At 37.0% G+C, this 13,303-nt stretch overlaps 1 protein-coding gene across 2 annotated transcripts in view; it reads right to left on the reverse strand.

The window, feature by feature from the left end:
- LOC114659407 (annexin A13-like) overlaps positions 1-11,929 on the reverse strand; it is a 57,152-nt gene extending 45,223 nt beyond the window's left edge. For both annotated transcript variants that reach the window (XM_028811877.2, XM_051932838.1), the window contains exons 1-3: positions 11,768-11,929; positions 7,489-7,564; positions 4,637-4,731 (exon numbers count right to left, since the gene is read on the reverse strand). In XM_028811877.2, the coding sequence (XP_028667710.1) occupies positions 4,637-4,731; positions 7,489-7,564; positions 11,768-11,782 (186 nt within the window). In that variant the 5' untranslated portion in view covers positions 11,783-11,929. The remainder of the gene's footprint in view (positions 1-4,636; positions 4,732-7,488; positions 7,565-11,767) is intronic.
- Positions 11,930-13,303: the final 1,374 nt, after the last annotated feature.

Here is a 13,303-nt window from a genome sequence, read left to right on the forward strand (position 1 = left end):
CGATCTCGCAGATAAGTCAAGTGTATTTTTAAGCCGAAAATTACGAAATTTGTTATGACCCGCGTATAAGTCGAGGGTAAAACTTGACAGCTATCAGAGATAGAGGGCGACAATCAGCTGTTAATGGCGACAAAACTCACTGTCATGTCACAGGCATTCCCTCTGTGCTTAGAGAAATGCTAGAATCGTTGACTTGGCAACTAATCCTTGCGTGTGCGTGAGTTGCAAAATGCAAACAAATGTAAACAAAGGCAAGATGGCATCGACATGTCACAAGGGAGCGAAGCGAGTGCAGAAAAGAAAACACTCGGCAGATGATGTTTTGCACATTATCGCTGAGTCGGACTCTGATTTTTCAGAATCGGATTTTATTGACAGTGATCAGGAATCGAGCAAGAGAGTGAGAAGCCGGCATCAGCTGATCGGACACCAGCCGATGCCGTGCCAGCTGATCGGCTGCCAGCTGAACGCATTCGCGCAGCCAATGCACCTACAGCAAGGTTCGCGTGGGAGGAATACCCAGACATTGATCCGTGGGAGCCGAACTGGCTACCGGACTTCACAAGTCAGCATAGCTTGCTGTTGGACACGACAGATCACCCGCTGCTGGACTACTTCAGGCTGCTCTCTCCTGATGCTGCTTTTCAGCTACTGTCAGACGAGACAAAGAGGTAGGCTGAGAAATTTTTTGAATCGCATTGATAGCGTGCGTTGCCTTGGTTCTTTTGATTCCAAATCTGGTTGCACGTGGCAGCTAATGGTATGTTTGTTATCCAAAACCTGCAAAAGCTAATGCTCAAATTCAAGTATTTCACAGTTTAAAGAATTATTTAATGAAATTAGAAAAAAACTAGCTAATTAGCAATGGTATTGATGGCTTATAATTATTTCAAAGACCATGGGAAACGGCAAATGACCGGTGACTTAACACCATGAAGCGTTGAGTGTACAATGTCATTACCCAAATTCTATGAACAATTGTGTTGCCCCGTGGATAAGTCGACTCTGTTTTTTTGAATGAATTTTAAGGCATAAATTTTTCGACTTATACGCGAGTATAAACAGTAATTATATAAGGGTCTTCAGCAAAGAATGATTAACTTAAAAAAAATCATAGCTTTCCTGTAAAAAGTTGAAAAGATTAGCCTCTAATCTGGTTGATTTATCTCTCTAAATGCAAGGAAACATTGTCTGTGTTATACAGTATATATTATATTCAGTTTACTAAAACATTTTACCCATTTCATTTAAAGTACTCATATTAAAGTACAATTTGTAAACAAGAGTATTTACTGTCATCATTTTCTTTTTGGCCACAATTTCAGGTTTAATATACTGTATTAATAAAAGTAAACAATTTGTCCAAGAGACCTAATAGTTTATTATACTGCCATTATGCAGGTGACCACTGTCATGTCTCCTATGTTTTATAAGAAATGTAAGTAAAACAAATTACTGTGTTTATCAAATAGCAGCAAGATAGCCTGAAATTAAGCATGCAAAAAGCGAAATACAAGATGTTAAATCACCCTAAAGCAGGCATGTCCAACTCCAGTCCTGGTGGGCCACAGTGGCTGCAGGTTTTCATTCTAACCCTTTTCCTAATCTGTGAGCAGTTTTCAGCTGTTTTTTAAGGATTCAGTGTTCTGAATTGATTTGTTTCTTCATTAAATGGCAACCAAACAGAAATGAGATACAAAACGAGCCAATAGATGACCAGCTAAACTGGAACGTCAAACTCCAGCCAATTTCACATCAACCAATTTCTTAATGAGAAGCCAATTCTTGTTGTTAATTAAAGCCATTATTGAATATCATAACTTGTTGCTGCTCTCATTCTGCCACAGCAGAATGTTTTTTCTAAGACCACCATCAAGATGTTTTAGTGACCTGAGCAGATCAACATGACCAAGACCTTAACCTTTCTTTATTTTCACGTAAGCTGGTCATGTGGCAGCTTGTTTTGTGTCTCATTATTGTTTGGCAGCTCATTAAGGAAAAAGAAACTAAGGGGTCTGAGTCACATTGATTAAAACTAAGGCAAAACAAGTTAATCAGCAGCAAAAACGGCTCACTAATTAAGAAGATGGTTAGAATGAAAACCTGCAGCCACAGCGGCCCACCAAGACCAGAGTTGGACACTCCTGCCCTAAAGCATGACGTTGCTGCCACCATTCTTGATTGTTTATCACATACTCTAATAGCACAATTCCTACTATGTCAAATTTGTGCTAAACATATTTTTTAAAGTAATGTTAACACCTTGTTCTCATAAGACTTTTTCCCACATGGGTTTGAGAGAATATCTTCTTGAAAAATGCATAAATTCTGTGAAAAATGGTGTCCTTGTCGCCTTACAGTTTATAGTGGTGGAGAGTAAGTGAAATTGAATATGCAGTTATTGTCATAAATTCATGTGACTCTTTTAAGATTGCCACATAACCCTTAATAACCCCTCCACTGGGCATTCTTCTTGCCTAGTCCCAAATTTTGAAGGGAGTTAACACTCATGTATCCCTGTCCTGAACTGTGCCTGTAAACCGTAAGAACCTGTGCCTCCTACACTACCTCCTTGTGGACAATGGTTATTTTTGCACTATGCAATCAAAACTAACTGGGAAATTTTACAGGAATAATAGATAGATAGATAGATAGATAGATAGATAGATAGATAGATAGATAGATAGATAGATAGATAGATAGATAGATAGATAGATAGATAGATAGATAGATAGATAGATAGATAGATAGATAGATAGATAGATAGATGTTATTCAGTATTAATCAGAATTACTTCAGATGATTTCAGGTAAAGACAAATTACATTTGTACATAATTTGAAATATGGTTGATTAAATATGAACACAGCTAAGCAAGGAACTGAAAGTTTTTTCCCCATTACTTTCTATTTTTTGTTCACGTTGGTTACTATGTCTTACTCCTCTCTCATTAGGAAACATAATGTTAATTTTCACTCGTATGCAGATGACACCCAGTTATACCTTTCATTTAAATCAAATGAAGTTTCTGCGATGTTGTCTTTAATTAGTTGTATTAGTGAATTACAGGAGTGGATGAATGAGAACTACTTGTCTTTAAACACAGAAAAAACAGATGTTAATTGTTGGAGGGAATGACACTGATCACAACAATATTTTGTCATCATTTAACTCAGTTGAAATCCCTATTAATTTTACTGAATCAGCCTGTAATCTAAGAGTTATCTTTGACTCTAGCATGTCATTTAAAGCACATATTACAAAGTTGTCCAAATCATGTTTCTTCCATCTTAAAAATGTTAGGAAGTTAAGGCGCTTTCTAAATAAACAGGATTCCAAGAGATTAATTCATGCATTTACTTCTAGTAGGATTGACTACTGCAATGCGGTGTTCACTGGATGTTCTAACTGTTCTCTATACAGCCTCCAGTTAATCCAAAATGCGGCTGCAAGAATAAAGAACAAGAAAATACGAACACATAACTCCAGTTCTTAAATCCTTACACTGGCTCCCGGTTAAGTTTAGGACAGATTTCAAAATCCTCCGTTTAACATATAAAGCATTAAATGGCCAAGGTCCAGCTTACTTGTCTGAACTTATCATGACTTACAAACCAGAGCGCACATTAAGATCTCAAGATGCCGGTCTGCGTATAGTTCCAAGGATTAATAAAATAACAATGGGAGGTCAAGCTTTTAGTTACAGGGCCCCTAAACTGTGGAATGGTCTGCCTGCTACTATAAGAGATGCCCCTTCGATCTCAGCTTTTAAATCCCAGCTGAAGACTAACTACTTCAGTTTAGCATATCCTGACTACAGCTGCTGATTAACTGTACAGACTGCATCTCTGTTGTTAGTTATTAGCACTAAAACATAAGTAACATGATAGTTCTAATTGGATACTAACCCTCACCTATTCTGTTTCTCTTCTCGGTACTCAAATGTGGCATTTGGTGCCACAGCCCACCTGTCAAGTTGTTTTGCCTGTATAAGGTAAAGTCATCCCTGATGGAGGATCACAGGAATCGTGGGAAAGAGGGGTCCTTTCATCGGACTGGCTGGCCCAGCACTGTTTCAACCGTGGAATGGCCAAATGGGGAGGCCGCTTGATGGATGAGGTCTCCAGGACTCTAACTATATCCAAATCTTATTATGTGATATTATTCTACTGTTAAATTCTGCTCCGTACTTCTAAAATTTTTATACTGTATTGAGGATTTGTTTTATTCTGTGTATTGTATTGTATTGACCCCCTTCTTTTGACACCCACTGCACGCCCAACCTACCTGGAAAGGGGTCTCTCTTTGAACTGCCTTTCCCAAGGTTTCTTCCATTTTTCCCTACAAGGTTTTTTTGGGAGCTTTTCCTTGTCTTCTTAGAGAGTCAAGGCTGGGGGGCTGTCAAGAGGCAGTGATTTTGGGCTATACAAAAATAAATTGTATTGTATTGTATTGTATTAAAAGATATAAATTGTCTGTCATGATATTTCTTGATTTCAGCCTAAAATCAAGAAAAGATTAAATTTGCACTTGATTTCTAAACACTGAATCCTTATTGGATTTTTCTGTACCTATTAGACACCTATCTGTTGTAGGGAGCAGGGATAAATTACAAAGACATATGCGAGACTGCTTACATCATCATATTTGTCAAAGTATGCCTGTTTAATTGCAAGCCTCTGGGCACAGCTTCTGTTGGCTAGAATGTTGATAATAGCATCTTCATCAGTACCTACAAATAAAAGAGAAAATAACACTTTGAGCAAAAGCAGAAAGAGTGAAAGAGTTAAAAGAAAAATATTACAGAGTAGCATAGAAGTGGATTTAACAAGTAGAATGAAAATAAAATACCTTATTATATATATATATATATATGGTGATTCTAATATATATCAATATATATTAAATATATTCAATATATACAGGTTGATTCTAATGGGCGGGGCTCTGAGTTATGATGTATTACTATCTTAATCCAAGAGAAAAGCCAAGCAAAATGACACCTTTTATTGGCTAACTAAAAAGATTACAATATGCAAGCTTTCGAGGAGTTGCCTCGAAAGCTTGCAAATTGTAATCTTTTTAGTTAGCCAATAAAAGGTGTCATTTTGCTTGGCTTTTCTCTATTTTCATAATGGCTAATATGGTACAACACCCTAGTACTACTGTCTTAATCCAAGAAAATCCAAGCACATCTCTCCAGTTTTGAGGTCACTACATTGGTTACCTGTGCCATTTAGAATTGACTTTAAAATACTGCTTATGGTTTACAAAACCTTAAATAATCTTGCTCCATCCTAGATTTCAGAACGCCTCTCAACTTTCACTCTAAATCGTTACCTTACCTTACCTCAACTAACTGCCTGCTTATACTGTAATTCCAAGAGCTAAATTTAAAAGAAGTGGTGAGGCAGCCTTCTGCTGTTATTCACCTAAAATCTGGAATAGCTTACTGGTAGAAATTTGGCAAGCTAAAATGGTGAAGCATTTTTAAAAAACTGCTAAAAACCCATTATTTTAATATGACTTTCTCATAGCTTCATCATAATATAACCCTGATATTCTGTATATGCATTTAATTATCATTTTTAACATGCCTCCACAATCCGTACTAACCCCTACTTTTTCTACTGTTGTTTTTCCGGTTTTCTGTCATGGCAATCTGCACCACCACCACCACCACCACCTGATCAAGGCACCATGCAGTCCCTACATTGATGGATTAAGGCCCAGATATACACATGAACATCACCATCTAATTCTTCCACATGAAGTCTGAAAACCATGAGGACTAATTTAGATTATTGATGTTAGGTAGAATGGCCTGTGGGGTCTGGGTGGTCTTGTGGCCTCTGAACCCCTCCATATTTATTTTTTTTCTCCAGCCCTCTGGAGTTTTTTTTTTTTTGTTTTTTCTGTCCTCCTTGGTCATCATAACTTACTTTATTCATTGTTACTTAGTATTGCCTAATCTTATTTTTATATTTTTCTTTCTTCTTTCTTCATCTTGTAAAGCATTTTGAGCTACATCATTTGTATGAAAACATACTATACAAATAGATGTTTTTGTTGTTGTTTACACATCTATCAAGGTATGCACTGTATTTATTTTCATTTCTATCACTTCATTATTATGCGAGTAACACATCATGACTTGGGTCCCTACCCAATAGACTTTCCCTGTGTGAGTGTGAGTGTGTGTATATACTGTACATGTATATTATATATATATATATATATATATATATATATATATATATATATATATATATATATATATATATACACACATAAACACATACACATATATAAATAAACACAAGCAAAAATTAAAAAGTTGTGAATGCTACGAAACTCCTAAATAAGATCAGATCAGGTCAGGTTGGGGAGCATGCACTGGTACAATGCGTTGTCACACCCACCACAATATGAAACATCCCGGGATTCTGGTTGGCAAACCCCCAGGCAGACAAGCATTCCACCTGGATATGACCATCTATCTGCCACAGCCATGTTACGTGGGCATCCCCTTGGTCTGGTCCAGCTGCTAGGGTCCTCAATAATGAAGATCCTGTGAGCCAGACGACCCCCAGGGAAATTGCGCCACATGGCTATAGTGCCATAACTGATGCTCCCTCACAATGCAGGTAATATGCCTCACTCAGGACTTCATGAGCAACCGCTCATTCAACATAAAGTCAAACTAAATAAGATCTGGTCTAACAAATCAACTTCAGAAGTCACATAAATAGTTGTTTAGGCTCCACCTGTGTGCAATCAAAGTGTTACATGATCTGTCACATAATGTCTAACACCACCAAGCAAGCAACTTGAAAACCAAGGGGCACTCCAAACAGATCGGAAATATAGATCATTGTTTGTGTCACAATAAAAAATATTTTGCATCTTCATAGTGGTGGACATGTTGTGTAAAGCAAATGGTGCTAAATCACCCAAATCCATTTTAATTCCATGTTGTAACAAAGGACAAAGATCGTTGGGGGATGAATACTTTTGCAAGGCTACTGTTCATTACACGAGTCTTCATTTGGACCTAACGCAAACATTGTTCTTGTTATTTTCTAGGTGTATCTTACTCTCTAACAGCTCTTCCAAATATTTAATATATGATTAAAATTAATGAACCACTTCTACCTTAATGGCTAACATAGTAGCAACTACAAAACAAAGTAAAAATGACTAAAGCTGTAAAGCAGTTTTACTTCTCTGCAAATTACTCTTAATTTACCTTATAAGGAGTCAAGAAGAGGCAGAAAACATGTACTGTGGAGTATTACAAATCTTTTCCTTATACTTTTTGGCGATATTCCTAATATTCTTCAGCAAATAATTTAAAAGACAAGTATCAACAAGATTGCTGCATGTAATGTATTAAGTATTTTATTGAAGTATTTGGCAGCAACTGTGACAAAGAAAACATGGCAATTTCACTTTTCAAAAACAAGCATTACTTGTATTAATGTCTTACCAAGGCCTTTGCATGCTTTTCTAATGGCCTTTATATCAGCTATCACATCAAAATCTGGATATTCTATAATGGTGGGCTAGAACACAGAAGCAGAAAACACAAGTAAGGAGCATAAAACAGATTTATTAGCAGTCAGCATCTTGCACAAAAAACAAGCACTTGTGAAAATAGCAACTGTTCATCTTTTCTTTTTTGTTAACTTTAGAAAATTCTTTCTTGATACCATCTGTGCTACTAAAAAGAACAATTCATAGAATACAAAGAATGATTTCAGCAGCATGCAATTTAGAAATTAATTGAGAATGGATCAAAATAAAAGAAACACATAATTGTGAAGAAAAGGAATAAAAGAATTGTCTAGTTACAATGCCCTCCATAATGTTTAGGACAAAGACACATTTTTCTCTGTTTTACCATTCTGCTCCACGGTTTGAAACTACAAATCAAACAACTCATGACTGATTAAAATGCATATTGCAGACTTTATAACAAAACTTTATCAATATACACCCTGGCCATTTCAGGGCACTATAATGTCTGAGAAAACTGGCATCACACAGGTGATAATAATTACTCAGGTGTGTTTCATTATTATCACTCAGGCATAAAACACTTTGGTTTCCTTCTACCCTTTGGAATCTGTAGTTGCAACTGTTCAACATGAGGACAAGAGCTGTGCCAAAGAAAGAGAAAGAAGCCATTATGAGGTTGAAAACCAAGAATAAAACCATTAGAGACATCGGTAAAACCTCAGGATTACCTACTGTAAATCAACTGTCTGGAATATTATTACACACAAAGAATTCACTGGTGAGCTCAGTAATTGCAAAGGGACTGGTATACCAAGGAAGACCTCCACTGCTGATGATAGAAGAATCCTCACTATGGTAAAGAAAAGCTCCAAACACCTGTCCAACAATTCAGAAACAGATTTAAGAAGGCAGATGTGTATGTGTCAGAGACTAATACCTGCAGAAGACCTCATGAATAGAAATACACAGGCCAGACTGCAATATGCAAGTCACTACATGGCCACAAAAATAGGATTGCCATATTACAGTTTGTGGAAAAATTGCTTAAAAGAGCCTGCACATTCTGGAAAAAGGTCTTGTGGACAGGCAACACTGAATGTTGTATCAGAGTGTATCAGAGTTATGGCAACAGCAAAGTGTGGAGACGAAAAAGAACTGTCCAAGATCCAAATTTTACCGCCCCATCTCTTAAACATGCTGGAGGTGTTATGGCTGCCACAGATACTGGCATACTCATCTTCATTAATAATGGAACTGCTGAAGACAGTGGCACAATGAATTCTGGTGTATAGAAATATCTTCTCTGTTCAAGTTCCAGTAAATGCCTCTGAACTCATTAGAAGGCACTTCATCCAACAACAGAACAATGATCCCAAACATACTAAAAAGGCAACATTAGAGATTTTCCAAAGCTAAAAATTTGAAAATTCTTAAATAGACAAGATAGTCACCCCATTTTAATCCAACTGAGTGTGCCTTCCATATAATTAATATTTTAAGAATTATTATACCTTATCATAGCTATGTCTCAAACATTCTGGTGGCATGAAAAGGAAGCTCGTGTGTAAAAAGTGTAGTAATTTCTACATGCTGTGACCGAAATATATGCAAATACCCTTAAATGAAAGTTTGTTATGTGCACTTTAATAATGTCTGAATTGTTTGATTTGTAATTTTAAACTGTTGAGCAGAGGGGTAAATCAAGGAAAAAATGCACTGTAAGTGGACAAACAACAGATGAATAATATTACTTTGCACCATTTATGAACATTTGCATCTTGCAAAGAACTGAACTGGCTTGAATTATGAGTGTTAAACTCTGCTTTAAAAAAAATAAAATAAATGATAATGTAACATTCTTAAAGCTGCTTAACTCAGTACAAGGTAATGAGGGCATTAGTACCAAACACAAGACAGGAATCCACTTTGGATGAGGTGCCAACCAATCTCAGGGTCCACTTACACATTCACCCCTACTAAAGATACCCATATATCCATATTCACACTCTGTCAATTTGTAAATACCATTTAATACAGCATATTATGTCTTTGGGAATAAATAGGAGTAAAATTGGAGTACTTAGGTAAAAACTCCTGGAGAAAATGTACACTCTACACAGATCAGAAATGGAGTGGGATTTGTACATGAGAACTCTGAATTAAATGGCAGGATATTTAACTACACAATGAAAATGTAGAGTAGAATATTACCATGCTAACCATGCTTAAGAGTATATAGAATAGAGCAAAATTTACATAAACTACACAGAGAAATTTATTTTCAGTAGCACCCAAAATAAAATGTAAGTTGGTAAACATGAAAAATAAAGAAGGAAAGATCACAAAGAAAAAATTTCAAATCAAGACAAAATTAAGAGTAAATTAAAAAGGGATATAAAGAATGGGTAAAGTAGAAAAGCAGATCTGGTAATGAGGGCAGCACAAAAGGGTGCAGCAGATGGAACAACAATAATTGTATATAAATTTGACAGTAAGGGAAGACCCCGGAAATGTATAGTACATACTAGAAGATACCAAAATAAGTAGTACCAAAGAAGTACCAAATAAACCAAGCAAAGAAATATTTATTGAAACATGTGGGAAATAGAAACAGTGGAAATGCAAATGACTATGTGAAAGTGTATGTATTAATAAATGTATCCTTATATCATCAATATATATTCTGCATAAAAGGATTAAAGATCATTTCTGTTTATTCTATGCAGGCCTAAGGAATAATCAGCACTTTGTAACTACTGAATGTGAGACAAGTATACAGTAAAATGCTGCAGTGTATATGTAGAAGTGCTGCATGTTCACTGAAATAATCCCACCCCCAGTGGTTTGTCAATTCCTTCCAGACAGCCTTGCTTAATGCTGTTAAATCAAATACTGCACATACGTCATTGCTTCTCAGGGTCAGTCCTCCCATTACAGGAACAAACAAGGGAACTGGAATTCTGGTAAGGGGGAGGGGGGTGGGAGTGAAATAGGCTGAACAAGCCATGCTAACAAAGGACAAAAAGTCCTTTAGTCCTCTAGAGGCAAAATACCTCAGGTACTACAGTCACTTCATGAAAGAATCACCAAAATATTACACTTCAACAGACTGGAAGAAAAACATCCCAGCAAATGCACTCTATTGCATCTCTAGTCACTCTTTACACTGATGCAGTAGTTAAATTAATTAACATTTTTTTCTACTTCTTCTGAAAGCACTTCACATAAAAGAGCAATTTTATTTAATAAATATACACGCAAACATGTACATTATTGATATATAAAGTATCTATCTATCTATCTATCTATCTATCTATCTATCTATATATATATATATATATATATATATATATATATATATATATATATATATATATATATATATACATACATACATACACTCATGCACAAGCTGGGATTACCCTTAGATTACCCTTTGCTGTATTCAGTTTGAAACTATCACTGAGTTGTCTCCTCTATCCTGCTTGGTTTCACTAAACCGAACAGAACATCCCATGGGCCACTTATGTGTGTGCGTTTGCGTACGTCTCCTTTGAGGTTAGAGGTCCACCTTCTTGTTGGAACTTAATTGGCCCATATAAAATTAGATTTGATTTTTTTTTTGCCTTGTGCTATATAAGGAGATCTCCAGTTATGATTAACCGTGAGCATCTCAAGTTACAGTAAGCACTGTATAAGATATTTAACCATGCATTTTACAGGTCAATAAATTATGAACAACTTATGAGTATTTTATTACTGCGCCACGAAAGAAAAATGTCACAAATCACATCTTCAACCAACTTTTAAACAGAATATGGTGTAATGCATTTTATATTGAAATTCTGAACGAGGAAACGCCCTGAAGGGATTTCCAGGCAGGTGGAAATCGGGTCGGCTTGCACGGGACACGCCTAACGGTCTGCAACTGCATGTTTCACTAAAATCTCCTCCTTTCTTTCATGCATAGCCTTAGCACTTTGCTTGGCCCTAATACCATCCTACACCATTTTGCCGTCAAACGCAGTTTTTAAGTTGTACATTGTTATCATTTATCTCCATAAGGATCTATTTGACGCATCGTATTATATATTTCACAACCGAACGCTGTATATCAGACATCGCGTCAGCATTTGTTGTCATCTTCCAAGTATAAAACAAACTATTTAGCGTGTATCATATTGTCTCCCCCGTGGGTCCAGTTGGTAACTGTCATACCGACGAGGAATGTAGGAATAATTACTCACTTGCACGTTTCCCATCGTTTTTTTATTTTTATTTTTTTGGACACTGAAAATCAGACACCCGCTCAGCTCCCCAGTCCGGTCAGCGCTGCCAAGTCTTGTCTAGGTCAGTGCAGCAACCAGCGCGCGCCAGTGCCGAGTGTAGATGACGTCAGAAAGGTGGCGCGCGCGGTAGTTGGCTGCTTGCATGCTTCTTTAATGTTTTGGCTTAAGAGCTAGCGCCCCAAGTGTTAAAAGGCTGTTCACAAGGATTTAAGGTCTACAGCCTACATTATATATTATTACATCCATCCATCCATCCATCCATTTTCCAACCCGCTGAATCCGAACACAGGGTCACGGGGGTCTGCTGGAGCCAATCCCAGCGCACAAGGCAGGAATCAATCCCGGGCAGGGTGCCAACCCACCGCAGGACACACACAAACACACCCACACACCAAGTACACAATAGGGCCAATTTAGAATCGCCAATCCACCTAACCTCCATGTCTTTGGACTGTGGGAGGAAACCGGAGCACCCAGAGGAAACCCACGCAGACACGGGGAGAACATACAAACTCCACGCAGGGAGGACCTGGGAAGCAAACCCAGATCCCCAGGTCTCCCAACTGCGAGGCAGCAGCGCTACCCACTGCACCACCATGCCGCCCTATATTATTGCAGAATAAAACTAATAATTATGAATATTGTACATTTATTGTGAGACGTGTCTTATGGCTTCAGGCTATCCAACCAAGGCCACGAGTCTTACGATATATTTTTAAAAATTTTTAAAGGCTATTTTTAAAGTGTAAAGCTTAAGCCAATTTGACGGAGAAAAAGCATGTGCCTGTCCATGTAAATGGCTTTGGAACAGTCCTAGCGGACCCTCCTCCCGTGTAACTGCAAAATTCCGTTGCAATTCCTGTCTAATATCAGCCAAAGTTCATCCTGGGATTTGTTAATATAAACATTCATTCCTATACTCGGTTTCTGGATTCAAAGTTAACCCATTATGCATGCACTGTATAACTGTGACATTTAGCATAGGTCTTTTTCATTTTGTAGACATACTGTTTAGAATATTCATTGACTTTTTCAACAACAAAAAAATGGAGTCATGTATATAATATTATACCACTACTTTAGTAATCCCAATCCTCCTACTACCTGTTCCCTCAACAGATAAAAATTGAGCAGAAGAGAAATGACAAAGATCTAAAGTTGCTTTTATGTTTGAAGAAGTAGAGCTGTAACAAGAAGAGGCTGTCATGTTTTGAAGAATAGGTGAGCTGATCCGAGTTGACTAAGCTTTATTCTTTTCAGTTTCAGACATTATAGCACATTTCTAAGCCATTGTGAAATATATTGTGGTGAAGAATTCTTCCAGTTGAACAAAAATATAAAGTGAACTACCAGTGTAACAAAGGTAACTAAACTAGCATGATTACTAAGGATAGGGGAAGCATCTAGTATCTTTCTAGAATATTGTAATAAAGATGTTGTTTCTCATGAAGTGGTGCAAAAGCGAATAACCATGAAAAGCCCACTTGTTCGTAA

This window comes from Erpetoichthys calabaricus, chromosome 10 (assembly GCF_900747795.2).
Source record: "Erpetoichthys calabaricus chromosome 10, fErpCal1.3, whole genome shotgun sequence".
In the NCBI taxonomy this organism is placed as follows: Eukaryota; Metazoa; Chordata; class Cladistia; order Polypteriformes; family Polypteridae; genus Erpetoichthys; species Erpetoichthys calabaricus.